Source organism: Natrix helvetica (assembly GCF_964273705.1).
Source record: "Natrix helvetica genome assembly, chromosome: 11".
NCBI classification, from domain to species: domain Eukaryota; kingdom Metazoa; phylum Chordata; class Lepidosauria; order Squamata; family Natricidae; genus Natrix; species Natrix helvetica.
The window spans coordinates 18,020,274-18,048,025 of NC_138562.1; the positions used below are offsets into that span (position 1 = coordinate 18,020,274).

The 27,752-nt window shown below is 55.9% G+C and overlaps 2 protein-coding genes across 3 annotated transcripts; both read left to right on the forward strand.

Annotated features, from left to right (window-relative positions):
- Positions 1–2,440: 2,440 nt before the first annotated feature.
- On the forward strand, positions 2,441–14,343 carry LOC309397954 (glycine receptor subunit alpha-4-like; the record flags this gene model as incomplete). Its single annotated transcript, XM_081964403.1, has 9 exons — positions 2,441–2,499; positions 4,202–4,332; positions 5,640–5,707; positions 6,090–6,313; positions 6,407–6,489; positions 7,043–7,183; positions 8,124–8,338; positions 10,409–10,603; positions 12,188–14,343. 9 exons carry the CDS (start codon positions 2,441–2,443, stop codon positions 12,527–12,529), a joined length of 1,458 nt encoding a protein of 485 aa, XP_081820529.1. The 3' UTR covers positions 12,530–14,343.
- A 5,106-nt stretch (positions 14,344–19,449) lies between these two features.
- TSC22D3 (TSC22 domain family member 3) lies at positions 19,450–26,832 on the forward strand. 2 transcript variants are annotated; one of them, XM_081964294.1, is made up of 3 exons: positions 19,450–19,959; positions 25,299–25,350; positions 25,803–26,832. In XM_081964294.1, the coding sequence occupies exons 1-3, from the start codon at positions 19,667–19,669 to the stop codon at positions 26,061–26,063; spliced, it is 606 nt and encodes a 201-aa protein (XP_081820420.1). In that variant the 5' UTR covers positions 19,450–19,666; the 3' UTR covers positions 26,064–26,832. The 2 variants fall into 2 exon arrangements, with proteins under 2 accessions (XP_081820420.1, XP_081820421.1); XM_081964295.1 differs by lacking the exon at positions 19,450–19,959 and adding an exon at positions 22,378–25,180.
- The last annotated feature ends 920 nt before the right edge of the window (positions 26,833–27,752 follow it).

The following is a 27,752-nucleotide window of genomic DNA, read 5'->3' on the forward strand; positions in this document are numbered from 1 at the left end:
CCTCTACCTGTCCTAACCGAAAGCCCTATCAATTGTGGAGCCGACCGGAAAACCTGCCCCTTGCCATAGAGTCTCCTTTTGGTGCACCCTGCTTCCCCCTCCCCCAAACCGGAAGCTCCTCTCAAAATTGTGGGGCCGACTGGCAACAGGGCGCCACAGCAGAGGGATGAAAGAGCCACATGTGGCTCCAGAGCCGCAGTTTGCTGTTCCCCTGCCCTAGGGCAGCAAGGAGGCGCCATGGGGTGGAATGGAAGATTGAGAGAAGTCCCAGCAAAGTCCCACATAGGCAGAAGCACCTCCAGCTTCGTGTCTTTGAGTGCAGCTGCTGCTTCCCACTTGGCTCAGGCCCCAATTTGACTGTTTCTGGCTCATTGGAGCCTGCAGGCAATTCCCACTGAAGCCACCTGAGTATTTTTAGCTCCGAACGGAGGGCAGAGCAAAAGTGTCCAGCTTTAAGCATTTCTTCTACTAAACTGCAAGGCCGGAGGGGCACGGAGCTGCAGGTGGCCCATTGGCATTGTCACCTTGAGCTGGAGTTGCTGGTCCACCTCCCAAGTGACAAATGATTGTCCTGCTGTCATCTGCTAATTTTAGCCTTGCAATGGGAACAAACAGCACTGCAAATCTTTTTTGGAATTCACCTGAACTGCTGCCGAAGCTCCTGGCTCTCTTCAGAGTCTCCTGTGGTTTGGGAGTGATTTTCTCTTATTACCTCTTCCCTCCCTGGAGACCTGAAAGATTAGGAGGGGGGGTGGCCAGGGGGTCCAGAGGGGGGAGGGAGTTGAATTCCAAGCAGAGAGTTGGGATTTTGGCCATTCCCAGCCCTAACCATTCCCAACGGCCCAGTCACCTTCTGCCCACTGAGCAGGACGGGGCAGTTTGTCCTTCTTTGCTTTCGCTAAAGGCGTCTCCTGCAGAACTCGAGGTCTCCCACCATTAAGCAGGGATGGGGCTGTTAACCAAGATTCCCTCAGAAAGTTGCCTTGCACTTGTCTTCCTAGGGCAGTGATGGCAAGCCTTTTTGGCACCAAGTGCCCAAACCGGAACGTGTGTGCATGTATGGGTGCGGGACCGTTGGAAACCCAAAGACCAGCTGGCTGACGCACACATGCCCGTTTTCAGGTGGTTTTCTGGGCCACTTTCAGGCTGTTTTTAGGCTGTTTTGGGGGCTGTTTTCAGGCTGTTTTCTGGTGCTCCAGCATCCTCAAAGACCAGCCAGAAACCAGAACACCAGCTGTTGGCGGGATCCTAACAAGGAGGGCTCTGGGTGCCACCTCTGGCATAGGTTCGCCATCATGGTCCTAGGATGATCCTCTCCAAGGGCGGGTGTGGCTTGCTTCTCCCTCCTCTGCAGTTTAGAAAGGGTGTTGCACCTTCACACGTTAGCAGCATCGCAATGTCCTTGGCAGGATTGGCCAATGTTTCGGCACAGCAATTTTAATCTGCCAAAGCGCCCATGGAAATGGCACAGCCTTCCGCAAACGAAACAGGCTGAGAATCCGCTCCCTTCAGATAACTGGAATGGGCCACGCTATTCTGTTTTGAAGGAGTCTGGAAGCAGACACGCCTGGACATTTTCCTCCCCAGGGGTGACAAGGCAGAGTCTTCCAGCTGCATATGTTACTATTTCTCTTCGTTTCAACTAGGGACTTTAAGCTGAGCAGTAGATAAACTGAAGGAGACAAGGGGTAACGTGTGGACACAGCACGACGAGATCGAGGGAAAGGAAGTTCTGGAGGAAGGAAGGAAGACGGTCCGTCCACCACCCGGGCAAACGAAACGTGTGGAAAGGGAGGAAAAGCCTTCCAGACGGTCTAGTCGAGAAATTCTTCCGTCCGCTCCGCGGGGGACGCTTGAGCCTCTCGGTCAGGGGGGAGCCCGGGGATCCCGCGCTCCTCCTGGGAGGTGAACCAAGAGCTTCGCCACAGCCTCGCTAGTGCCCCGCCAGCCAGCAGCGGTCTTCCGAACTGCGGGGGGCTTCAGGAAGCCTTGCCCGCGCGATCTCCTTCGGGCCGGGCAAGAAGCGGCGCTCTGGACCTGCCCCTGCTCTCTAGTTTGCCGCCGGCGTCGTCGAGGCTGAGCGCCCGCCAAGGAGCCCACCGTGGGCTCCCGGAAGGAGGCTGCCAGACCTGCAGCCGAGCGTCGACCGTCGGGGCTGTCCTTCGCGTGGGTGGGCAGCGCCCTCCCTGCTGGAGGCGGGGAGAAGTGAGCCAAGCGTCGCGGGCTCCGGCAAGGCCGGCTTGGCCGAAGTCCGGACGCCTCGGTTCGGCACTGTTGCTGCTGCCCCCGCCGCCGCCGCCGCCGCCCAATCCCGTGTGGAAGCAGAGCAGTGGGACATGCCCGCCCGTCTCCCCGGAGAGCCCCGCGAGCCCCCGGGTTCGCAGCCCCGCGAATCTCGCCGTCCACCCGCTTCGGCCGCGGCCCCTTTGGACTCGTGAGGATGGGCCGGGCCCACGGGGTGAGAGTCCCCCTCCTGCTCCTGCAGGGCGCTCTCCTCGGGTGAGTGGAGCGGTGGGGTCTGCCTCGGCCGGGGGGGGGTTTCCTTGGAGGGCTGGGGATGCCGCACGTGCGGCGCGGGCGTTTTTTTCCCTGAGCCTGGGAGCGGTTAAGGCTCCCCGCCTTTCTTCCCCCGAGCAACCGAGAAGTTTCCCATGTGCCCGCAGGGAAAGCCCGCGCGCGGAGGGCTCCGACTCTCTCTGGAGCTTCCCCGCCACGGCGCAGCAGAGTTTCCCGGGGCGAAGGAGCCGCTCCGAAAAGGTGGGCTGCCCGATTTAGGAAGCGGCTCTTCCTCTCCTCGGCTGTTTTTTGTTTCCCCGGGGCGCCTTCGCCCTCCCCTCCCCTCCCGGCTTCGCGACTGCCCGTGAAGGTTGGTGGCCTTTGCTCCTCAATTGGTTTCTTTCGTTCCTTCAGAAAGTATCATTTGAGGTTCAGGTGAGCCTTTGTTTCCAGGCTGAATGGATGAATGGGCGCCACACTTTGGCCCCCAAAGAGGGAAGAGCCTCTAGCCCACACACGTTCCAAGAGTGCCCCCTTTCAGCTTCTGTGGGCCAGAGCTCCTTGGGGCCACCTGGATTCTGACCCAGCTGGGTTTGGCTGGTCGTGGGAAGCTCTGTGACTTGTGCTTCGGGTTCCCCTCAGGATTTCCAGATAGTCTTTGCTGCTACTTTTGTGACTGGAAAACTTTCCTACGGTTTCCCTGGTCTTTGTGTTTTAACAGGCAACATTTTCTTTCCAGAGGTTAAAAGTAAATTGTCCAGGATTACAAAGTGGGAGCAGGTTAGTCTTAGAAGAAATGTCTTAGGCCTCTTAAAACTGCTAGAAAAAACCCAAATAAGAATTTATGAACCGGTGCAGGTGGGGTGGGGAGAGAAATGGCCAGATGTACTTCCCTCATCTCAGAGACTGAGGATAGATCTGTGTGTCAAATGGACCTGGGGAAGCCTGGAGATCCTCCTTTGCCTGGGCACGCGGGATGAAGGCAAACACGACATCCCTGCAACCCCATAGGAAAAGGGGGCTCCGTGGGCCGTGAAGAGCTCCCCCGATGCCATGCAAGCTTCTCCAGAGCCTTGTGGAATGGCAGAAGAGTGCCAGGACTGCAGCTCTGGGGGCAACCGAAGGAAGGAAGCTGACGCAATTCCATTGGCAGTCTTGATTGGTTTCAGCGGTCTGTTGAGTGGCAGTTTGGTTGAAGCGTTTTGACGATGCCAAGCTCTGCCCTCTGAATTCGGGGAAAATTTCTTGAGAGGGAATCTTGTAGCTGTTTCTCTGTGAAGGCCTGAAATGAGTGTTTCCATACTCCAGGGTCCAGGGTCCTCCTGTTTTTTGGCACGCCGTCATTTATTTGCTCAGCTTGGGCCAAATGAGTCCACAATCAAATGTAATATCCATGGCAGTCTTTACGACCCCAAACCCTCAACTGCGGGGGGGGGGAATGTTGTATCTGTACCCGATCCCCATCTGGATCTGCCTGGGATCGTTCCCTACAGGTGATCTCTACCAACCTCCCTCCGTGTGCTGCAGAAGGGGAAGGCAACCCACCACTGGGAGAAACTTAAAGTTCTAGATTTGCATGGCACTCTAAAATACATTAACCAGGTCACAGGTGGCCTCCTGCTTGCGGTGTGTCCCATGAAGAAGGCTTGTGCATGTGGAACGACTGCCAGACTGACACCTGCTCTGTTCTCCTCCCCACCCCCAGATTCGTGGCAGGGAAAGAAGTCAAATCGGCCCTGCAGAGCCTCCCCCAGCCGATGTCTCCCTCCGATTTCCTAGACAAGCTGATGGGCCGGACGTCCGGCTACGACGCGCGCATTAGGCCCAACTTCAAAGGTAACGTAGGAGCCGCTGCAAGGCTGCCTGGATTCCTCTGGGCAGCAGTGAAATGAGAGCCTGCCCTGAGACAGAGAGATCTTTCCCACCTCCTCTCCAGCCTGCAAAGGGCTTGCCCCACCTAGAAGCAGCTTCTGCACATGACGTCCCAAGAGCTGGCAGGGCCAGGGGCGCCCCGGAGGAGGGCGGCGAAGCTTCCTAGCTGCCTTGCTTCCTTCTGGAAAGGGAGAAGCCGGCTTCCTGAAGAAAGCACCTTCCAGGGAAGCTCCCCGGGCCCCTCCTGGAAGGAAGCACCTTTTGAAAGAGCCGCTGGGCCTTTGCGCTACCTTCGTGTTTCCCTTCAGGGCTAACAAAGGTGCTCTGAAAACATGACGACCCAGGAATGGAGGAGCGGTCCCGCCACTGCAACCCTCCTCTTCCTCCTCCCTGGGATCAACTGGAGAGGGTGCTGGGGGTGGCTGAGAAGGCAGTTTTGGCTTCATAGTGTGGTTGTGGGTCAAATGTTGGTATGCAGAAGGCTCTGGACTTTGTTCTTTGTCGACTCCCCCAAGAGGAAGGTCCCAGAGAGCTGCTGCACATCTTTGCCTGAGATCTTGAGGAGACACGGATATCAGGGTCTTTATGCGACAGACCTATGAGGGAAATCAGGAGTCTCTGCATTCAGAAGACCACCAGCCTGATTTCCCAACAAACCGTTTCATGGGTTCTCCACCTCAAGAAAAAAATCACATTAACCAAGGCAACTGAGGGGAAGTGCAATCAGGGCGTAGGTTTCCCACGGATGACACAGTGGGATTGGACAGAGAGAGAAGTTGGTCTTCTCCATCTCTGAAAAGTAGGACTGGGAAAGGACCCGCCCACCCCCCCGCTTAGAAAGCTGACTGGGAGCAGATGTAGCACAGGCCAAAAGAGGGCATTTGTTCCTTCAGTACATCATCCAGCTGTGAAATTTATTCCCCCAAAATGGGTTGGTCGCCTTTGACTTCCTACAGGGGATAAACTCACGGATGGCTGTTGGGAGAGACTGGGTGAATTCTAGGGGAACAGGAGTGCTCTACTGGAAGTTCTTGCTTTGGAAGACCTGACATACAGTCTGGGGGGGTGGGGAGCTGAGTTACAATTGCAGGTGGGGCGAATGTCTTCTCCTGCTTGTAAAAGCCATTTGCTTCTCCCCCGGACCGTCCGTGACGGTCCTTGGTCTGATCCAGCCGAACGTTCCTTATATCTTTATCTGAGTGGGACCCATCCTCAGACTCCAATAGCTTTGTGACACGCCAGCCATGAGTCCTCTTTTAATGTCTTCCCAGGCCCACCCGTCAATGTGACATGCAACATCTTCATCAACAGCTTCGGTTCAGTCACAGAGACGACCATGGTAAGTCTTCTCCCGTCCTTCTCAGCCTTCTCTCTGAACCCGGCCGAACCCTGAAGCACCTTTGGCCTGTAGAAGCTGCAGGTTTGGGAGGGGCCCAGTCGACATGTGCCAGCTCTCCCTGGTTACTCCGCCATTACTCGGAGGACTGTTTCAGGGTAGCAGTTGGAGACCAGGGGTGCAAGCGAGGGCTGGAGGAGCAAGAGCGACAGGAGAGCCAACGAGTAGCCTTGGGCTGGGCCCACTTCTGCTAACTTGCAACAGCCCCTTCCAAGCCCCTCTCTGCCCCCTCCACCAAGCTGCGGCAGTTCTTGTCCTAGCTGCCAACAGGACGGCCTTCTCCCGCCTCAGCTCCCCCCATGACGGCTTCTCTTGGCTCTTTCAGGATTACCGGGTCAATGTTTTTCTGCGACAGCACTGGAATGACCCCCGCCTAACTTATTGGGAATACCCCGATGACTCTCTGGACTTGGATCCCTCCATGCTGGACTCCATCTGGAAGCCAGACCTGTTCTTTGCCAATGAGAAGGGAGCCAACTTCCATGAAGTCACTACGGACAACAAGCTACTGCGCATTTTCAGAAATGGGGGTGTGCTGTATAGCATAAGGTATCAGCTTCGACCACATCTTCTCCAGCCTCACTACCCAGAAAGCATGGCTCAGCACATCCTGTTTGACTCTGTTCTTTGTCTTCCCCCTAGGCTGACACTCATCCTCTCCTGCCCAATGGATCTCAAGAACTTCCCCATGGACGTTCAGACATGCACCATGCAGCTGGAGAGCTGTAGGTACTTTTATTGAACCGTAGCAAACCACAGAGTCCTTGGTGCTCTACGCCAGCCACCTTTCCTGGACTTATGCTCATTTGATGGGCAATGGGAAATCATTGTAGGGTACAAGGAGTAGTAGACAGCATGATTAGGTAGAGCGGTTGGATTTGCACCATATGCTGAGCTTCATTAACTGTCATCTTGGATCATGGTTGGGGCTTAACCATTCTGTGGGGTGGTTGGCGCATAATTCAGTGCATTGCACAAACCCAGAACTCCCTGGGTTGAAACTGCAGCTAGATGGGGGTAGCCAAAATGTTCCAGATGGTTCATTAAGGAGGGATCTGGAAGTCCCAATAGAAAGACGGAGCTGGAAGCCACGTTACCTGGGCACGTCAGACAACCTGAGCAATGGAACACCAGGTGGACATCATCCCTCTCCATTGGAGGAGCCATGAAAGGTGGAGGGAGGGCAAAAGAAGAGTTGGCTCTAGGCCGAGCGAGGGGTGGCTCTGCTCTGCCTCTTCTCCAGGTTCCTTCTACTGCCTGTCTCTGTTTGCCTTGCAGTTGGTTACACCATGAATGACCTGATCTTTGAGTGGGAGAAGGAGCAGGAGGCTGTGCAGGTGGCTGAGGGTTTGACGCTCCCTCAGTTTATCCTGCGGGATGAGAAAGAGCTGGGCTATTGCACCAAATCCTACAACACAGGTGACCAGACCTGCCTGGTGGGAGGAGGCTCAGCGCTTCTCCCAGCGCTAAAAAGGCCCTGTTTGCAAGCTGCCTCGAAAGCTACTATGATGCTGCCCTTCGTCCATCCATCCATCCATCCATCCTCCCATCCATTCATTCATCCATCCATTCACTGTCTGACTCTATCACAACTCTAGGCAAGCACAATGTATAAAACAATAGAGCAAAAAGGAAACACACACACAAAAGTAGAAAAGAGCTTCTGACAAACCAAGCACCCCAAGGCTTGGGGAGAGAGCCAGATTTTACAGACCCATTTAAACAAAGTCCGGCCATGTGAGGTCAGAGGGTCTCGCTCCATTATCTGCCGAGGACAGCCTGGGAAAGCCATTGGGCTTCATGGAGGACAATTGCTGCCTCACCCTATCCTGAGATCGTGGTCCGGGCCAAACCCAAGCCCCAGGGGAGTTTATCCCCAATCAGATTGTGGATACAGGTGGCAAGCTGTTGCAAGCTAACCTGGCATCCTGTAACAGCAACTGGAGCTCTCCAGATCCAATTCGCTGGCCTCAGGGAGGAGCCCCGAGAGCTGGAGAATGAAGCAGGCCTCTTCCCCAGCAGCGCTGCTACTCCCACCGTTCGCTTCTGACTACCTCCATCTGCTATCGTGGCTTGGACAGAATTGGGTATCCTCTTTCCTTGCCCCCCCCCTCCCAATCCTAGACCACATCGGTTATCTTCTCCCCTTCAAAAGCCACAATAAACGTCCCCAGCAGCTCTGCCAAAGAGTCCATTGCTTTGATGCATCAGCCACCCCACCTCTCGCGCCCCTCCATTGCCAAACGTGATCTCCCCCGTTGGAGTCTGCTCTTTGCTTTTCAAGGCGCCCCTCTGGAAAAAGGGGTCCACGGGTGGCAGGCTCTGCCGTGGCTCAGCCCTTTCTCTTCCTTCTCTCCAGGGCAGTTCACCTGCATCGAAGTGAAGTTCCACCTGGAGAGGCAGATGGGCTACTATCTGATCCAGATGTACATCCCAAGCCTGCTGATTGTCATCCTTTCTTGGGTCTCCTTTTGGATCAACATGGATGCTGCACCAGCCCGGGTGGGGCTCGGCATCACCACAGTGCTGACAATGACCACGCAGAGCGCAGGGTCTCGGGCATCCTTGCCTAAGGTCAGGGCCCACGGCAGGGGATCCTGGAGCACCTTCCCAGCATAGGAGTCTCTGGGCGGGCAGGGAGCAAGTTTGCTTTCCAAGGGCATCCCAGCGTTCCCACCTAGAGGCGGGAAGGGAAGTCACATCACAGCCCTCCAGTGATGAGTCCCTTTATGCTGCTCCCAGCTGTTCCCTCAAACCGAGAGAAGATCCTAAGTATCTCCATGCACCATCCCTGAGCTAAAGGAAGGAGCATTATTTTCCTCACACGCGTGATTCTTTGGCACCCTTCCTCTTGGAGGGCATTAAGTCCATACTCCGGGAACGTTGCCCTGGCAAGAAACCAAGACCATCTTCCCCATCTCACCACATGACCTACATGGGAGCCAGGATAGGTAGGCACATGCCACGTACCCAATGGCTACCATGGAGACCCTCTGTGCATCTTCAGAAGTCTGTCACAAAAGCCCAGGAATGACCACGCGGACGTAATCCTCTTCTTTGTGCCACATGCATGGGTAGCGGGCACTGCGATGCCTCTTATACAGCAAACGAGGCAGGAACGACACAGCCCCTCAGTATGCCTCTTAAAGCCAGCAGCACCAAGGGTTGGTTTTTTTTGGGGGGGGGGGACTGGGTAAAATGGGTGTAGGTAAGGTTTAGATGCCCAGCACTGCAGGCATCCTAACAAGGAATCTTTCTGTCTTTGGCTCACCGAAAGGAGGAGAAAAACGTCCTTTCGAGATTTCCAGCCCCATCTGGATCTCAGCATTGGCGAAGCTGAGCTTGCAAAGAGAAGTCCCGTTCCTTCCTTCTCTGCTACTGGGGGTGGGGGAGCTCCCTCCCCATCTCTTCTAGCATCTGCCTCCCATCTGTTCAGGCTATTTATATTTCCAAAGGAAAAAGCCACTGTTGAACTACACCTCTGGCAAATGGCCAAGGGGGTCTTATTGAGGAACATCAGATGCCAGCTGGTGTGAGGGGGGGGAAGGGGACTCGACCTCTGAATGTGAGTGTGCGCTCCTAAGAGGCAAACAACGAATGCCAGAAAGGCTTAGTCTTGGCCTGGCCCTTCTATTTATCCAGAAGCAGCTGACGTCCCTGCAGCCATCGTTGGCTTCATTTGGGGACAGCATGACCAAAGAAGGGTCTTCTGATCCAACTCCCCGCTTAAGCAGGAGACCCGAGATCATTCTGGACTAACGGCTGCCCCATCTGAGTGGCCCTTGGTGCTCTCGGACCTGGGCTGTTTTCTTGCAGACATTTCATTACCCAAACTAGGTAACGTCATCAATCTTTCCTAAGACCCTCCAGTGATGGAGCATCCAGAGTTTCCAGAGGGAAGCCTCTCCACTCTTCAATCATTCTCCCTCTCGGGAAATTTCTCCTTAGTTCTGGTTGGCACTCTCGTTGATAACTTTCCACCTGTTGCTTCTTGTCCTGCCCTCAGATGCTTTGGGAAATAGCTTGACTCCCTCATTAGCACCCAATGTTCAAGTCTGTCAAGATCCTTCTGTATCTTAAGCCTTTCTTCTGGAGAGTGTTGGCTATTCCTGCCAGCTTGGTGTCGTCTGCAAATTTGATGAGCTCCTCATGTAATCCCACATCTAAAGTGTTTGTGAAGACGTGGAAGAGTGCTGGGCCTAAGACTAAACCTTGGGGTACCCCACTGCGTGCTTCCCTCCACCTAGATGTAGTTCCACTGAGGAACCACAATGGTGAGGAAATGACGCTGTCCCTAACTCTGGGGTGCTGAATCTGGAGACCAGGCAGCTGGTGGGGGGAGGGGGGAGCATGCCTGGTCCTTGCAAGACAACACAGAGCCCTACAAAATGTTCAACGCCGGAGAACCATCACACTCCTGGCATCTTGGTGTCTGCCCGGCATGAGGGAGGGACCATGCCTTGCTGTGCCAAATGAGAAATGCTTTCGGTGCTTTCGGTGGGTGGGCTGCAACAGAAGCAGGGCTGCCAAGAAAAATAGATAGTCAGAAGCATTGGAAGCGGTGCTGAAATTGGGGAGGGGGCTGCTTAGGCAACAGCCAAGAAGGCCTGGGGAGTCTCTTGCCCATGCCCCTCTCCTCGGCAGGTCTCCTACGTCAAAGCCATTGATATCTGGATGGCCGTCTGCCTGCTCTTCGTCTTCGCCGCCCTGCTGGAATATGCGGCGGTCAACTTTGTCTCGCGCCAGCATAAGGAGCTCCTGCGCCTGCGGCGGAGCCAACATCGGCAGAGGATGGTGAGCAAGAGTTGGGCAGGGGGCTCCTGGGGGTCTCTGAGATTGGTTGGAGGGGGGAGAAGCACCTACCATGCCTAGCCCTCCTCCCTTGGGCGACTTCTGCTAAGCCAGTCAGAAACTGCAGGCGCTTCGGACAGCATCTTTTGAAACAAGTGGTTACTAAAGGATGCCCTCTTTTGTGCTGGCTTTTCGCTCTTCCCTTGCTTTGCCCCTCGCCCAGCCTCAGGGCTGCTCGGCTGCATCTGTTCAGGAAGGCCCTCTGCTGAGGCCACCTGGGAAGGTGAGGGGGCTTCCCTTGGGGTCTGCGCCAGTCCATCTGCGCTTCTTCCCCTCGGCGGCAGCTGTGCCTTTCCAGCCTTCGCCAGGAGAGCGGAGCTGCCCTCTAGTGCTTGATCCAGCAGCTACAGGCTCCTAGGTTCAAGCAGAGCCCTTAGCCAGCCTCTTCCTGCAGAAGAGTGCCCTGTTTTGCCCCCATGAAAGAAGGTGGCAAGAGAGTGCTGAGCTGAGCAGCCCCGGGGCAGAGCCTCAATCCACGGAAGAGAAGGTGGGGGTTGGCATTCAGAGGCTGTCGTGGGGGGGGGGAGACGCAGGCATGCTTAAGGCCCCAGCCTTGAAAGCTGGCATAGCAAAGGGACCAGCAGCTGAGCCTTTGCTGCTCCGGCTTCAGCACTTTGGACTCCGATGCAACCTGGAAACCAAATAAACCCAGCAGCATCTTGCGTTTCCCATCTGATGCTGCCCTTCTCAGTTCCACACTGCAGGAGAGATGTGCAGGCTGCCTGGGCCAATCCCCCTCCCAACACTTCCCCACCAGGCAGCAAGGATGCAGTGGAAGGTTTGTGGTTTGTGGTTTGTGGATCCAGGATAAAGGCGGTGGGGAGCATGTGAGAAAAGTGCTGCCTGTGAGGACATCAGACCATGCTAGGAATTGTGAGCCACTCGCAGAGGAGATAATTCAGCCTGGAACATAGACCTGGCGACAGGCAGCCATGGAAATGTCCCTCCAGTGCGACAGAGCTGGAGGGGTGAGGGAGCGGCCCTGAAGGAGAGGAAGAAGAGCAACTGTGAGTTCAGGGGGACTGGAACCCAGGCCAGGAAAACAACTCCAGAAAACGTCCCACTTGCCTCCCCCGGTTACAAGAGGCGAAGGGAGGGCAGGGAAAGCAGCTTCAACTGGTAAGGTTGCACGTCTTCAGCCGTGCCAACAAATGTACCGTATTTTGGGGGATATAAGACGCACCAGAGTATAAGATGCACCAAGATTTTGAAGGCAAATTAAAGGTTTTGCACTCTGCAGACCTCCCCAAAACAGCCAGTTTTTCACGAAAACAGGCCCGTTTTTTTTGTCAAAAAAAGGGCATGAATAGCCTTTAGGAGGCTTGTAGAGTGCTCCTGGGGTGGGGCAAAAAACAGCCCGTTCTTCACTCATTTCTGCCCTCCCCAGCCCCCAGGAGCACTCTGGAAGCATCCTAAAGGCTCTGCATGGCCATTTTTGCAAAAAGGGCGGGATTTCAGGAGGCAAAAAATACTGTATTTAGTGTATAAGATGCACCCAGATTTTCAGCCTTTTTTTGAGGGAAAAAGGTGCGTCTTATACTCCGAAAAATACGGTAGTCCTCAACCATATAGCATTGGCGTCGTAGCCTGGCCAGCAGCCAATTAGCCTCCCTTACTCTTTCCTCCCCTTCCCAGGAAGAAGAGGTGGTCCGTGAGAGCCGCTTCTACTTCCAGGGCTATGGACTGGGCCATTGCCTGCAGCACGTGAAAAGTGGGGCAGCCATGGAAAGCCCCATCTACAGTCCGCCTGCGCCAGCCACCCTCCTGCGAGAAGGCGAGATGCTCCGGAGGCGCTACGTGGAGCGGGCCAAGCGCATCGACACCATCTCCCGAGCCGTCTTCCCCTTCACTTTCTTGGTCTTCAACATTTTCTACTGGGTGGTCTACAAAGTGCTCCACCAAGCGGCCCCCTGAGCTCTGAGCGGGACCTGCCTTGCTGGCGGCTTCCTTGTGAGCTCCTGGGCTGGAGAACCAACGGACAAACACCGACTCCTTTCCCAAACGCCACGCTGAGCAATAGGGGAAACTCTGCATGATGCACAGGTGCGCAAAAGGGAGGCATGGGAAATGGGCCCCTGCTCAGCAGGATAGGATTTGGGGTGGCCGTGGAGCTGTCCTTCATTTGCTAGATTTGTGCTGCTCCCCTGAGGTCCAGGAAGTTTGGAAGAACGAAAGAGCAGACAGATAAAGAGAGAAGCTGTGGGTCACCCAGTCCGTCCCCCTGCCCAACGCAGGCCACTGTTCAGCTTTCCCTTAGAGGTGGTTCAGCCCCTCCCTACTTGAAAACCTCCCGCAAGGGGAACAGCATCTCTGCAATATGTTCACATTGTTTGGCGGCAATTCCCGAGAGGAAATCCCTTCTGACACGGACATCTCCACAGTGTTGAGGGAGAAGGCGTCTCCCTTGGACAGAAGCAGCTTTGGTGGTCTGCTCAAGCCAAAGGTGGTTGGCTGCTCCGAGTGCTTCTGGCAGGGCTTCAGCTCCAAGCCCCAATTGCCCTGGGAGTGACTCTCCGAAGCCCCCGTGGCCCTTTCCCGGTTTGCAAAGCAGCCTAGGGTCCAATAGAACAATGGCCTCCTGTGCTCTGGACACCGCTGCTCTTCAGGCAGCCCAAGATTGCGTCGGCTTTTGAGAAGCTGCAACCCGGGCTTTGCCCTTGTTTGGCCTGTGCTCCATATGTCCTCCTCCTCCTCCTCCTTATATGCCAATCCAGCCTGACACCCAGAGTCAGGACAATTTTCAGGAAAACAGGATGTGCAAAGGCAACACCTTTGCAGATCTTTCATTTTGGACCTGCCCAGCATTCAGAACTGTCACAGACCTGTTGAATTGCATCGTGGCTGTCCAAGATGTCATTCAATCCCCTTACGTTGATATCCTCCCTTCCAGGCCATCCTCTGAGCTCCTTAAAGAGACTGTGGAGGGTCTGGTCGAGGATGGTGCCCCGAGGGCCCATCAATGGACAATGCAAAGTCATGGATCCATGGCTTCATCAGCTGCAAGCCCTCAGACTAGCCCACACCTCCAACTCCAACCAGGGCAGGTCCACAATCCCAGTCCCTCTTTTGCCAGCCCCTTTTAGGGCTCCAGCCATCACCTCGCCCGTAAACCCTGCCAAGCCCTCTGCAGGAGAGCATTGCCCAGCGGGGCCGCCTAGCTTCCCTCTTCCAGAGCTGTGCCATCAGCTCTCTCGCCGTCTGGGAGAGCCCCTTGGCAGCAGCCCTGCACGCTTATTTATTGTCACATCAGCCAAACAACTCTTGGCAGGTAGGAATTTAAAACATTGAAGGCAGGTAACTAACAGAATACAACTCAGAGATGAAAGAGCTCAGGAATAAAAGCCGAGCCCACTAGAATATCCTCCAAAACACTTCCACTTTCCGCATGTTTCCGAAATGGCTGAGGGAAAAGGCCTTGGGCTGGTGGCCAGCCCGAACTCTGCCTGCTGGCCCTTTCTTTCCCCATCTCCCCACGGTGCCTCTACCTGAGCTGCACCACTTTTTTCTTCCCTGCTCCTTCCCAATTTGTTGACCGGACACATATCTTCCCACTTGTCAGCATGGTTTTCCCAGGAGTGGAGCATCCGGCAGCCGAGAGCAGCTTCCCACCCATTACCCTGAGAAAGCTGTAGCTTGTGGGGTTTGCCACGTAGAAACGCTTCCCTGCAGGGACCAAGTGGATTTTGAAAACAATGCCGTTCTAAAACCCCTCTGCTTTTCCTATAGAAATAAAGTGCTGTGGGGATTTTATTTCAAGTTGTTGTTGTTTTTTCAATGGCTAAAAGACTCCCACTGGCAAAGTGGCAAGGAGTGCCACTAGAGCAGGAGCCAAATGGGAGCCCCCACCACCCCCAATGGGTTGGAAACTGCTCCCAGTTGGGGGAGGGTGGCATTTGGGGTTGCCGCTTCTGAAACTGGCTTCTGTAGGTGCCACCTTCTTGCAGCCTCGAAGTTGGTGGATTTCTGCCACGCAGGCGGGTGAGACTGTTGCTCCAGGCTGGGTGAGTTATGCCAGGAAGGGGCCTGATGTGGCTCTGAGTTCCTCCAGGCCACATTTCCTTTCCGCAGCAGAGACCAGGCGGCAGTGAATTCTCTCTCCCCAAACCTTTGGGAAATGGAGGCAAGGAGAGCCCTGAACTGTCCCGCTGGTTCCTGGGAAGGGCAGCTCTGATCTTGTTGCTGGCCGGCCATGGGCCAAAGACAGGAAGGAGCGCTGCTGGAGAGAAGGCCAAGTGGCGGGATGGCTTGCCCAGGGCTCCTTGTGACGGGAGAAAAAAGGTCTCCTTGAAGGTGATGCTGCAAACAGCTATGCCCTCTTCTACTAACATGGCCTTGCCTTCTCCTTTCCCTGACCCCCTGGACATCAGGTCTGGAGGGCAGGAGGGAGCGGGCCTCCTCCTCCTCCTGCTGGTCAGAGGCCAGCTTTAGAGAATGGTCAATTGTCCTGGAGCCTTTGCCTCCAACAAGCAGCCCACAGTACCAGGAAGAACTGGCACGTCTGGTGACAGCTGGCACCAGAGCGAGATGGCCTTCACAGCTGAGCCCGCTCCTCTGAAGCAAGTCTCAGTCCTCCCTCCAACATCAGAGAGGAGCCTCCTGTGAGCTGCCCTGGCTCTTCTCTTGCCCTGCCAGGTTGCTCCTGAAATGCCCCTTCCACCCATCTCTTGCTTCCCCCCAAAGGGGGCCTGGTCTGCACAGGAATGCCCAGGGCACGATGAGCCCGGAGCAGCAAGCCCAGGGCCCTTCCTGCCCCCTCTCCCTTCCTAGAAGCGTTTTTCAGCTGCCAGGCCTACGTGGCAAAGCAATGCTCAACTCCCACAGCAGCCACGACAATGTTCAAGGGGGAAAACCCCTGGAGAGAAGCCAAAAGGGGCCTTTACCACTCAGGGGGAAGGGAGGCGAAGAGGAGGAGCAAGGTGTGCTGGATATGTTCCCCACCTTGGATTATTTATAAAAAAATTAAAAAGGCAGGATACAAATAAATCAATGAATGTGGAATGATAACCATCAGCTGCTGGTAAATCGGGTTCTTGCCACGCCCTCCTTTGCCTGCCACTAGACTTCTCCCATCTTTGGGGCCTCCAGCTCCAGCCACCACCAGCATCTGCCTTCCACTACAGCTGTCCTAAGAGACCCACCCCTCAGCTTATGGACGACCCCTCCCAGCAACTACACAGCAATATGAAGCAGCCTGGCAGGGTCCTGGCTGCCCCACAATGGGTGGCCAACGCATCAGCCATTCCTTCCCTTCCTGTCAACTAAAGATCTCTACCCAAGAAGAGACACAGCTATATCAGCTACGTAAATAACCAGAGCTGTCACCACTGTCCCTGTTGGGGAACAATGCCTCCAGCCCCAACCTTGAAGGGGGCCCAGAAGATGCCAGCCGATTACCATATTTTTCAGAGTATAAGACGCGCCTTTTCCCCCCTAAAATTTGGGTGCATCTTATACATTGAAGGTAGCCCCACTCACCCCACCCTTTGGCCTCTGTCTCCCAGCAGTTTAACTCCTTGCAGCAAACGGGGGAAATGGGGCTTGCGGAGGCTGCAATCGGCTAGAGCAATCCCGGCAGCCTGAAACAGATGATGATTTTAACTTTCACCTTAAACTGAAAGTGAAACTTGCCGTTTGCTCCTGGAGGCAAAATGCTGGGAGGCAGAAGCAGATTTTTTTTTTCTTATCCTAATCGGGCTGTTTGTTTGCTGCAAGAAGGTAAGTCAATAACTATAAATGCCTACAGAATGTTCAAATTATTAGACTTATTTTTTAAAGACTGCGTTATTATTGTTCTAGACAGCTTAACACAACGAAGAAGCTTTTTAAAATAAATGCTTGATCTGAAGAGGCCCAGTGCTATTATATCTTCTTTTTAAATAGCAGAGAATAACTATGCTTCCAGAAAGCCACATCCATTTTAACAGCGTTTGAAATGTAACACTACAAATAGTGTATATTGTCTGTACTTGCTGTTTGTTGCAAGGAGGCAAATTGCTGGGAGGCGGAGGCAGATATTTTTCCATTGTTCTCCTCCCCAAAAGCTAGGTACATCTTCTACCTCGGAGTGTCTTATACTCCCAAAAATACAGTATACCATGACCTGATGAGGGATCCAGCAGGGTCCAAAGGATGGGACCTCTCCATCTGTCTCTCACCACAAGTGTTGGACCATCTCCAGCACTCCCCCTCAAAAAGAGAAGGGTGCCAACGCAAGAGATGCTTCAAGATTCATCCCCAGAGTCACACATGTTCTAAGAAGCAGAACCAGGCATGTTGCCAAATGCCAATATATTTTTTCTGATTTCTATCCCACTTCTCCAAAAGCTCAAAACAGCAGAAACAACGCTTTACGCTTCGTTTTTCCCCTGAATCCCTTGATTTGAACCAGAGCCTCCTCTGCCCCTCTTGTCCCCATCCTTACCCCACGCTGGCTCTCAAAAGAGGGGATGGGCTTATTCTGCAGGGCACCAGGGGGCAGGAGGAGGAGAAGCCATGGGCGAAAGCTTGCCAAAGAGAGAGACAACCGAGAAGAAAGGAGAAGAGATCGGCTTGCCTCCTGAGCTTATGAAGGCTCCATTGCTGGAGGTTTTCAAAAACAGGCTGGGGGAGATAACCAGAGATGCCCTCCAGCTCCGATTCTGTGTTCCACCTTGGCTTGGCAACCCTCTCTAACCTTGGGCCAGAGGAAGGGTTCGTTCCCTTCTGTTTGTCTTCCCAGAAGGAGACTCCCTTCTGCATGCAGCGTCCAGAACAAAGGTTAAAGGAGTGGTTTTATTTCAGGTCTCACCTGGCTTGTTTTCTGCATTTGAGAAAGCTGCATCTGCAAAGGAAGACGGAAACAACAACCCCCACCCCCCACCCCCCCACTTGGTCCTGCCCGCTCTGCACTGCTGCCCCCTGGCAGCCAGGAGAGGAAGCTCATCAAGGCAGAGAAAGCTAAAGCAGGCCCAGCATCTGTGCTGGAAGTACCCAGGTCCTCCCCACTAGAAATTACAATTTAACAGATTAAAAAACTATCTCAGAATAAAAAGAAGAGGTGCAGAAAACAGGAGAGGAAAAAGGAAACACAAAGAAGTAACTTCCCTCTTATCACAACAAATAGAAACAATTTTTGTAACATAATCTTCTCTTAAAATCCACCAAAGCCTTTCTTCCCATTCTCATCTTTTAATCATAAACAAAGCCCTAATACATCATTCCTGGTAGAGCCAAAGTCCATTAAAGGTTAGCAGAGATAACTACATATCTATTTTTTTTAATAAACCCAACAGGGAAACATTATCCAAATCACTCTTCTAGTTTGTTATTCATGTGTCCCTTTTAATTATTAACACGTCAATCAGCTTCCTTTGAATATCTAATATAAACATATTTTCCTGAGCATTGTTAGCTCATCGTTTTAAAATCCACATTCAGTTCGATCTCGGTCTTATCCAGTACAGCCGATGTGTCTCTTCCTCAACATCCTTTGTAGGCCATCTGGTTATAACATTCTTAAAATTAACTTCTGAGTCCATTGTTCACAAATATTCCTCCTCGGTTTTCCTCCAGTGTTGCTGGAGGGAGGGGACGGGAGGGGGGACAGCAAAAGCATAGGCTGGGGCAGTGGTGACATTCAAAAATTTTACTACAGATTCTGTGGGCATGGCTTGGTGGGCATGGCAGGGGAAGGATACTGCAAAATTCCCATTCCCACCCCACTCTGGGGACAGCCAGAGGTGGCATTTGCCGGTTCTACCAACCACTGAAAATTTCCACTACCGGTTCTCCAGAACTTGTCAGAACCGGCTGAATTTCACCCCTGGGCTGGGGGGAGGGCATCCCCACTCCGGGACTCCCCAAGGCTGCCTCTGACCTGCCAGCTGCAGTTTGGGCAAGGGAACCAGGCTGGAACTCGGGGTTTGAGGGCCCCCTGCTGGACATGGAGGGAGCAGCCGTGAGCCAGGGAAGCAGGGGTAGGATCCCACGGAAGCCAAGTGCAAAAAGCAGAAACCGTTGCAGGGACTTGCGTGCCCCGGTTGCCACAGGCTTCACCTTAGAACAGGGGTATCCAAAGCTGGGAATTTTAAGACTTGTGGACTTCACGTTTGAAGACCTCTGATGTAAATGGAGAGATTACAGAGGAAGGGATTACAAAAGAGTAAGTTATGCTGTCTGGGGAATTCTGGGAGTTGAAGTTCACAACTCTTAAAGTTCCCAAGTTTGGAACACCCCTGCCTTAGAAGAGGAAGTGGTCGCCGTAGGCATCTCCCGTGAAGTCTGGCATCCATCGCCCTGCTCTCCCCAGTGAGCTTGGCCAGGTCACCGGAGGGGATGTTGAAATTTGCCTGTCTGTGTGAGTGGGTGGGTGGATATTCTGAAGCATATCCAAGCACGTGAGCTGCGGTGCTCTTCCCCCCCCTCCACCAGGGTCTCTGAATGCCAGAGCCCGAAGGACAGGTGAGCCTCCCAAGAGCTCCTGGCCTGCTTGTGGGAACCCACCCGCTCCTCCCAGCTCCCAGCAGCGAGCGCTCCTCTCCTAAACCTGGCGGGCGGGCGAGGGGACGGGCACCGGGGGTCGAAAGCAAGCGGGGACCAGTTAAGATGAGAGACGCTCGCCTGGCCTACCAAGGCTTCGCAGCCGCCCGGGACTAGCAGGAGCAGGCGGAGCGCGCACCTCTGGCCCCCTCCTCCCTCCAGCGCCCCTCCCCCCCTCCGTTGTAGAGGCTCCGCCTCGCAGACCGACCTTGCGTCGGCTGAAGGCGCCCGGGGGCGGTGACCGAGCAACGCTCCCCAATCCGGGCCGGCGCCGAAGAAGAAGGCGGACCGGGAGAGGAAGGGAGGCAAAGGGTGTGTGTGTGTGAGAGTGTTGACCTAACAGTCCGCAGAGGAAAGCGAAGGCGAGCGCAACGGGAGCGGCGAGGTCCCGACCGATCCAGCACGTAGCCGAGGCCGCGGGGCAGAGGCGGACCCCCCCCCCCCAGCAGAGCCCTCCTGGCCAGAAGGTGCTGCCCCCGAGCGCCGGCCAAGCCGCCCCGGCCTTCTCTCCTCGCCGCCAGCTTCGCGACCGGAATGTCGAGCTCCCCCCTGAAGGAGCTCCGCTCGCCGGTGGGGCTGGACTGCTGCAGCTGCTGCCTGGACCTGGCCAACGGGCCCCTCGGCTACAACCGCAACCTGAGCCCCCTCTTCCAGCTGCGGGAGCAGCTGGCGTGCGAGAGCTTCGGCGCGGCGTCCGAGCTGAGGCGCCTCATGCGGCAGGACTCCCTGGAGCCGGTGGTGCGCGACCCCCGCTACCTGCTCAGCCGGGGGATCTGCAACCGGAACGTCGACCAGACGCTGCTCTCCATCCTCCTCTTCTTCCACAGGTGAGCGGGGGCGGCTGCCGGGACGGGGATTCTCGGGGCAGCGGCGGCTGGGGGGTGGGGGAGGCTCTTTGCCTGGGGAGGGGGGAACGATGGCAAATGGGTTGAGGGGGAGAGCCGTGCAGACCTCTACGTCCTTTCTGACGGCTTCCTCGCTGGGGCCGAGACCCTTCCCCGCGCAGGACGTCTCCCTACTCGCTTGCCCTGCAAATGCAGCAGGAGCCGTCCTGGGTGAGGAGTGGGGAGGCACAGGGGCCGGCATTGCCCGGGCTCCGGGCCTACCATCCAGGGGGCTGAGAAGAGGCCGGTCTCCCCATCTCTATCGGCTTGTGCAAGGGGAAGAAACGGCGCGGTGATCCCAGGCGGGAGCTTAAGTGACCATAGAAGCGGCAGGAGCCTGGCAGGTGTCCGAGAGGACTTTGCCCTGGGAGCGCCTGCGGGTGGATTGTGGCTGACCAGAGACAGCCCCGCCTTGGGCTCATTTCAGAGGAATGGGTGGGGCCTCTTTCCCAGGAAAAAGGGGCATCTCTGCAGGTCCTGTGTTGGCTGCCTACTGCGGGGGAGGCAGGTCTGCTCGTGACAGGGTGCGCCTGGCAGGCTGGGCGAGGCTCTCTCCCTCTGATCTTGGAAGAGGCTGCAGTCTGGGTGCTGCCAGGAGCAGGTGGGGTAAAGGAAATGGCAGAGGACAGGCTCCAGTCGTGCTGCCCCTCTTCCTGAAGCACCCCCCCCCCAAATTGGGAGTCAGCCTCCCTCAACCCCCAGGGCAGCTGAGACTTCTCAGGTGTTTCCTCTGAGAGCTGATGCATTTCCCCACCCACCTTCATTGATGGCATGGGCTGGCCAGGGATTGTGCTGGCAGGCGGGCACCGGGAGTTACCTGGGATGAGCTTGTCAGTGGTTGTGCTTGTTTGTGTGGGGGCTGCTCAGGTGAGCAGGGGCTCTCCTGCTTCCTCTGCTTCACCCGAGAAGATCCTGGCAACTTTTCCTCCCAAATGTGCAACCAAAGGGATTTGGACCTGGCAGGAAAATGTGCCCCCCTCTCTTTTGCCCTTTCTATGGCATGCAAGGGAGAAGGTCCATGCTGCGAGGGGAAAGGGCTGCCAATTCTGGAGAGACCCAGCTGTCCTCAGACCTTCAGGCCAGAGGTGCGGCTCCTGGGTTCATTGATTGTCTCATGGAGCTTGACTGCATTCGGTCTCTGCTCAGCCTCCTGGCCACATTTCCCTAAGCAGCCCCCAGAGTCTCGCCCTGCACCAAGCAGTGCTTAGGGAAATTTGGCCAGAGCAGGTGGTTCCGTTTCAGAGGCTTAGAACTTGTCCTCTGCTGGTTTCGCGGCAACCCCTGACTGGGCTCCTTTGACCCCCTCAGGTACCGCTGAGGACAACGACTACCAGGGCTGGCCACATTAGCTGCTTCGAGCTTTCAAGAGACGTCCCTGGGGCTGAATTGGATCAAAGGGAGATGGGGAGTTGGAGATGGGCAGAGACTTTGCAGTCAAGGGGCATGGAAGTTCCGTGGCTGGTGGTTGCGATGGAGTTGGACAGGACGGTTGCTTGCTCACCTCAAAGGGAATGGTGTGTTGGGAGCATTGAGTTTTCCTATCCAGTTTTCTCGGTCAGGGACTGTGGGGATGGCAGACGTCCAGATGTGAGGTGGGTTAGTGTGTTGCAGGCGTTAGCACAACGGGCATAGCAACTTTTGGGGAAGGCAACGGTGGCCTTAACTGGTACCTGGCTCAAGGCAATTGGACTTCCACATGGGAAAATATGTGGCGGTGACAGGCCATCTGTGTTGCTTCTTCTGCTGGGCACCCAACTGGAAGGCCCATCTCCCAGATTCCCTCTCCATCCAGCTTTCTTGGCTGGACTGTGCTGGGGGTGGGGGGGCGATGAACACCACTCCAAGGGCCCGCATTATTCCAAAGGGACAGGACTCTGCAGTATCCCCTCAGCTGAATGAAGAGCGCTTCACCACGGTACCCACAAAGCAGGTGGCAGGTTTAACTGGAATGGGACCAGCAGTGCCAGAGAAGGGACCACTCAGCTGGTGAGCCATTAGGAGGAGCTGGTCTCGTGTTCATCACCCATTCATCCCTAAAGCCTCCAGGATGCAGGCTCATCGAAATGGGAATGTTGATTCCACATGGAGCCCAAAGATGCCCACACGGATTTCAGGGGGAAGCAAAACAGCAAGTGCCTTTAGATACATGCATGGAAGCATGGAGCCCTTTGTGGATGCCAGAGGCCTTGGGCGCAGGGGGTGGAAACAGAAGCAGAAGTGAATGCTGGCCACTTCCTAGGGAACAAGCTGGGATGGCTTAGGATTTGGGAAGGTGGGAGGCCAGCCAAAAGATAGTACAGAAAAGTAATTTTTACAAATCTTGGCTTGTTGCAAGGGGCGAGCCGGGGGGCGGCATTTTCCTCAGGCCCTTTTCCTGGGCATGTTTCCAACACCAGTCACCCACAATTCTCAATGCTGTTACTGCTCTGTCCCCCAAGGAAGTTGGCAACCTCTAGGCCTGCCAGCTGCCTGGACAGAGGGCCATTTCTCCTTGCTGCCCAGGAGCCCACCCTCACCCTGACCCCCTAATGCTCTCCTTATTTCACAGCCAGTTTAGTGGGCCAGCAGATAAGGATAGCCAAGGGCGGGTGGCTGCTAAGGGAGTTTTTCCCCCACCACCACAAACTCTTGCGTTGTGATATGATCCAGGACGAGCAGCTTATCAAAATGTGGGGCGCTCTTCTGCATAAGCCAGTTATGGGCCCCAAAGAGTGGCTGAAAGTCAGGGAATGCTGATCCGATTCAGAGACCGGATTCGCAGTCACAACATAGGCCAAGCCAGATCAACTTTTTTCTGATTGGCAAGCTATGGTTTGTGGCTGAGCGTGCTTCCTAGCCTTTGTATTTTCCCTTCAGGAACTCCCACGAAGGGGCGGCTGGCCTCCTCCAGGGATGTTACTACCCCCCCCACCCCGCCCTGAAGCTGCACAGATCTTCCAGGCACCAGGAAGGGGCTGCAGAAACCCACCAGCCAAAATGTGCTGGCGCTGACACATCCAGTTGCATTCAAGTGGTATACCAATAAAAACGGGATAGGTGTGCCACTATGACTCTGCATAGTGAGCAGGCTACAGGATAAACACCACCTGGGAAGATGTTCAGTGCCCTGATTTGTAAACAAACCTTTTAAGACTACACCTTTGCTGACAAGACAGTGTAGCTCAGTCAGCAGGTCCCGTTCAACGGTTTAGCAATGGGGGGGGGTGTTAAACGCTTCCTGGGCAGCATATGGGTAATGCCCCCTATGAGCTCTTTTTGCCTTTTCAAAGAGTCTCATTTTCAATCCTTGGGAGGAACAGGATTGAAACAGGGACTCCCCCGCCCCACCTCCCACAGAGGGAGTAGCTTCCTTTTAGCCAACCCAGTTGCAGGGTCCTTGAGGAAGATGGTGGGACTGCTGCCCCCTTCATAGCCTGCACAGTGTGGAGGCGGAAGGGAATCCCTTCTGGTTCCCAAACTGTGAAGTGAGCGAGCACAAGGCAGCCATGTGCTGCATGCCCCGCCCAGGCCTGGCGTGCCAGTAAGCCCAGGACTGGGAGTTCTGCCAAGGCCTCCATCAAAGGGAGTGGCCGCCAAGCAGCTGGAAACGGAACCCGCCAGCAAGCCCTCGCTCTGAGACAAGCGGAGGAAGAGAGGCTGATTTGATAGCGGTTGGCACAGCCGCTACTCCCCCAGGAAAACCACCTCGCCCTCCAGCCCCTTCACTGCCAGAGGGCACCGAGCACAGATGCCCACCCAGGGGGGGGGGGTCTGCCCCGCAGAGAACTCAAAGGCCTTGGTCTGTTCACCTGCCCCCTTAGGTCCTCCTGCTGCCTGCAGGGAAGACCTCCTTTTGGGGAGCAGCACTGGTGGAAAAGGGAACTGGGAAAGAGGCAACTCGAGCAGGGCAAGGCCTCTCTTGCAGTGCCAAAGGAAAGAGGCAGCTGTGCCTGCTGCCATGCGCGTGGCCCCAGATCCGAGGATGGCCTGCTGGGAGGGAGGGGGGCTCCCTTCCCCTTTGCACCTGCCCACTGCTGCTTCCCGGGCCAGAAGGAGGCTGTAAGGGAGAGGACAAGTTTTTGGAGAACCACAGAGCCAGGGGGAGCTCTCTCTTCCTGTAGGCAGAGGAGGGAGGGAGCGCACAGGAGCGGCCACCAGAGGTCCTCCTCACGCGATCAGAGCGCCGCTGCTCGGCTCACCTCCGCCCTCCGCCCTCGCCCAGTCGCAACAACAACATGTTTGGGTGGCTTCTTACATAACTGCCAACCTCGACCTAGTTCCCTGCTGCGCTTGGGCAATGCTTTGCATTTCTGACTCGGCCTCCATTTTTGCAACGACTTCACTGGTTAAAGGGGGGGGCAGCGGTTGCCAGGGCTTTGCAAGAGGGTAAGGAGGTGGCAAGGTGCCCTGCGGATAAGCGGGTCTTCCCTTTGCGGAGGAGAGGAGAGCTGCGTTCTCCCGTAGGGCCTCCTGCAACCGCGGGACATGCCTCCGAGTCCACACGGGCGAAGCCATCTTGCGCCCCCCTGCCCCCACTCCTCTCGGCCCTGCAAAGGAAACTCTCCGCTTTCCCGACCGGCGTCCTGGACTAAGTCCCAGCGGGTCCCGGTCTGGAGCCGCAGAAATGGGAAAAGGGAAGCGCTGCTTCCTCTTAACGTCGCGGGGGAGCCCGGTGCCAAGCAGGGTCTTCAACCGAGTGCCCCTCAGATGCTTTGGCCCCCAATTTGCAGCCGCCCCCTCCCCGCCCCCACTTGCGCCGGGGACTGCAGCTCCCTCGCGGCTGATGCAGATGGAAAGAGCTGCGCGTCTGTTCTGGGCTGGCGAATGCGAGGCGGGGCTCAAGCGGCTGGATCGCAGCGAAGCCTCCGGGCTCAGCTGCGCGCGGTCCCGGCAGGAGGGGCGTGGCCTCATTTGCATAGCACCCCTGAGCCCATGTGACGTGTGGAGAGCTGCCCTATATAAGGCGGGCGGGCGCCGAAATAGCCGCAGCTCGTTTCCCATCGCGCCGTTGTGTTGTGTTGTATCCCTCTTCCCCTCGGGCTCTCCGCGCGCTCGTCCCCGCCATGAGCACAGGCCTCTACCCGCTCCCGATGGAGGTGGCTGTCTACCAGCTGCACAACTTCTCCATCTCCTTCTTCTCCTCCTTACTGGGGGCGGACGTGGTCTCGGTCAAGCTAGACAACAGGTAGAGAGAGAGAGAGAGAGAGAGAGAGAGGAGCTGTCGGGGCTGGGGAAGAGGGGGAGCCGGGCAGACCCGTCTGTCTGGGATGCTGACGGCGACGCTCTTCTCTTGTTTCTTGCAGCGCGTCCGGGGCCAGCGTGGTCGCCATCGACAACAAGATCGAGCAGGCCATGGTGAGTGTCTCGGGGGGACGGGACGGGGAGGGAGAAGGGGCGGCCAGGACACGCCTTGCTGGCGGCGAGGGAGCGCCGGGCTCCCTCCGCTCTGCCCCGAGAGAAACGGCCGGATCCGGGGCTGCGGGTTCCGCAGGGAGAAAGTAAACGGAGCAGAGGCGGAGAACGAAGCTCCTGGCTCCAGCCTTTCAGTTTGGTGGGGAGGGGAGGGGGGGCTAATTGTAGGGCTTAGCGAGAGGAGACGGGCCTCCCCTCTTCCCGGAGGGGGCCTCTTGCAGACGCGCCCCGGCTTTCGCGGGGGCGCGCTCTGATGCAAGAATCCCGGCGCTTTCGGGAGCCGCCGGGCCGCTCGGGTTCTTTGTCTGGCAGCGCCGCGGCGGTGGGCGGACCTGGCGCAGAAGCTGCACTGGTGTTTACTCACCGGGGACTTTGTTCCTCCTCCTCCTTTCCAGGACCTGGTCAAGAATCACCTGATGTTCGCCGTGCGGGAGGAGGTGGAAGTGCTCAAGGAGCAGATCAAAGAGCTGGCGGAGAAGAACTCCCGCCTGGAGAGGGAAAATAACTTGCTGAAGAACCTGGCTAGCCCCGAGCAGCTGCAGAAGTTCCGCTCCCACCTGCCCTGCCTGGAGGCTCCAGGGGCCCCTGAGATGACGACGCCGACCAGCCAAGGGGCGGCTGCCCCAGCCCAACACAGGGCGAGCTCTGCGGTGTAAGGTGGCTCTGTCCATGGGGTGGGCAGAGCCACGGAACTCTTTCAACTTGATCTCCAAGCGAACGTGGTTTCCTGGCATCTCCTTCGGAGGACTCCAGAGGGGGCCCTTCACCTGCGGGCCCCTTCCTTGGGTTGGCCAGAGAGTCTCCTGAGAAAAAAGGAGCAAGGCTGCATTGGAGTTGTTATGGGCACCCGGCTACTCCTGCAGGAGCCCCGGGTTTGCTTCCCCACAAGTGCCCCTAGAAGAGAGACTCTGCTAAAGTTGGGGGGGCAAAGACAACTGGTTTAGAAGAACCCCATTGGAGGTTTACTTCAAGCGGCGCAGAGGGAAGGCAGCTCCCCCCACCTCTCCTGGGATAGGAACAGGAGCTGCTGTGGGCTGGCAAGGCTTCATCCTTGTGCCTCACTAGCCCTCTCATTCCAAGATCCAGATCTCACCTGTGGGGCAACCGCTGGCAGACTTGGACAAGCTGCCAAGATGCAGACTAGAATGAGTATTGTACGCTAGAAGGGAGGGGCTTCTCCTCCTGGGGTTTGTCCACTGACTTTTGTATAATGACAACAGCCTCCACTGTGTGTGTGGGGGGGACACTTTTATCGATGTTCCCTGCAGCCCCTGGATCTGTGGATGGGCACCAAAGAGGATCACCAGGGAGAGCTAGAGGAGGTGGGCTCTCACATACCCCCTGGGTGGGGGGGAAGCTTGCTTATGTAGTGCACTCTGAGGATGGGTGCATAGTGAGATAACGCAATAAATTTTGTTGTACACACCTGCGCGCTCGGTCGTCTTTCCCAAGGGGATGGGTGTGTGTGCATAAATGTATAGTGGACAGTGGCAGTGGGACCAAGCATAGGAGGGCTGTGGATCAGAGCAATAGAAGCATCGCTTGGGAAAGGCATCTCAATTTCTCCATCTCCCCACCGTCACCACCACCACCAAACTTTTGTGTGGCTGGGGAGAAACCAGTTTCTCCAGTGACTAGGAGAATCTCCCAAGGACCATCTGCCTGATTAGGCCGCAGCTTTTGCCCCATTCTCCATGTGAAAACCTTTGTTGTTTGTGTGGCTGGTGCAGAGCAGACGCCTTTCAGCATTCATGCAAGCAGCCATATTCATGGAAATAGCTATGATGAATGTGATCGTAGTTTGTTCAAACCAGTTTTGGCTTGCTCAGTGGAATCAGCCACAGGGCTGGATATGCTCCACTGCAAAGCTGCTGCAACCAGCCACCTGCCATTTTGGATTATCGGGTGAGGTGGGACAGAGACAGTAGCTGGATCAGCATTGCCCAAGCTGAGCTGCCCCCGCCTCGTTCCACTGCAAAAACAGAGATAATGGGACTCCCCACGACAAGATCTTGGTCACATAGCTGCGTTGAAGGGTAATTGAGAGGAGGGCCAGAGACCAGCATCCTGCAGGCTCAAGGGTTGCAGGCGGGGGGGGGGTGTTACATACAGTTGCCCACCACTGCCGTGGAAACAGCCAACCAGGTTGCTATGGATACTGCCACACTCTTGGGCGGCTGGTGATCACTGAGCCCTCTTCCCACTGAAGAGGTGGGTTCTAGAGAGAGGCAGGGATCCTGATGGCCAGTTTCAAACCCACGTTCCCTCTTCCAGCAGCTCAGCCAGGCCTTTCCTGGCCGGATTACACACCTTCAAGCCCTCTGCCTGGTGGCTTGCAAAGCTCA

Coding starts and splice junctions, on each gene's coding strand:
- TSC22D3 (XM_081964294.1), top strand. CDS start 19,667: ATGTCGAGCTCCCCCCTGAAGGAGCTCCGCTCGCCGGTGGGGCTGGAC. Junction 19,960..25,298: donor ATCCTCCTCTTCTTCCACAG/GTGAGCGGGGGC, acceptor TGTTTCTTGCAG/CGCGTCCGGGGCCAGCGTGG. Junction 25,351..25,802: donor ACAAGATCGAGCAGGCCATG/GTGAGTGTCTCG, acceptor CCTCCTTTCCAG/GACCTGGTCAAGAATCACCT.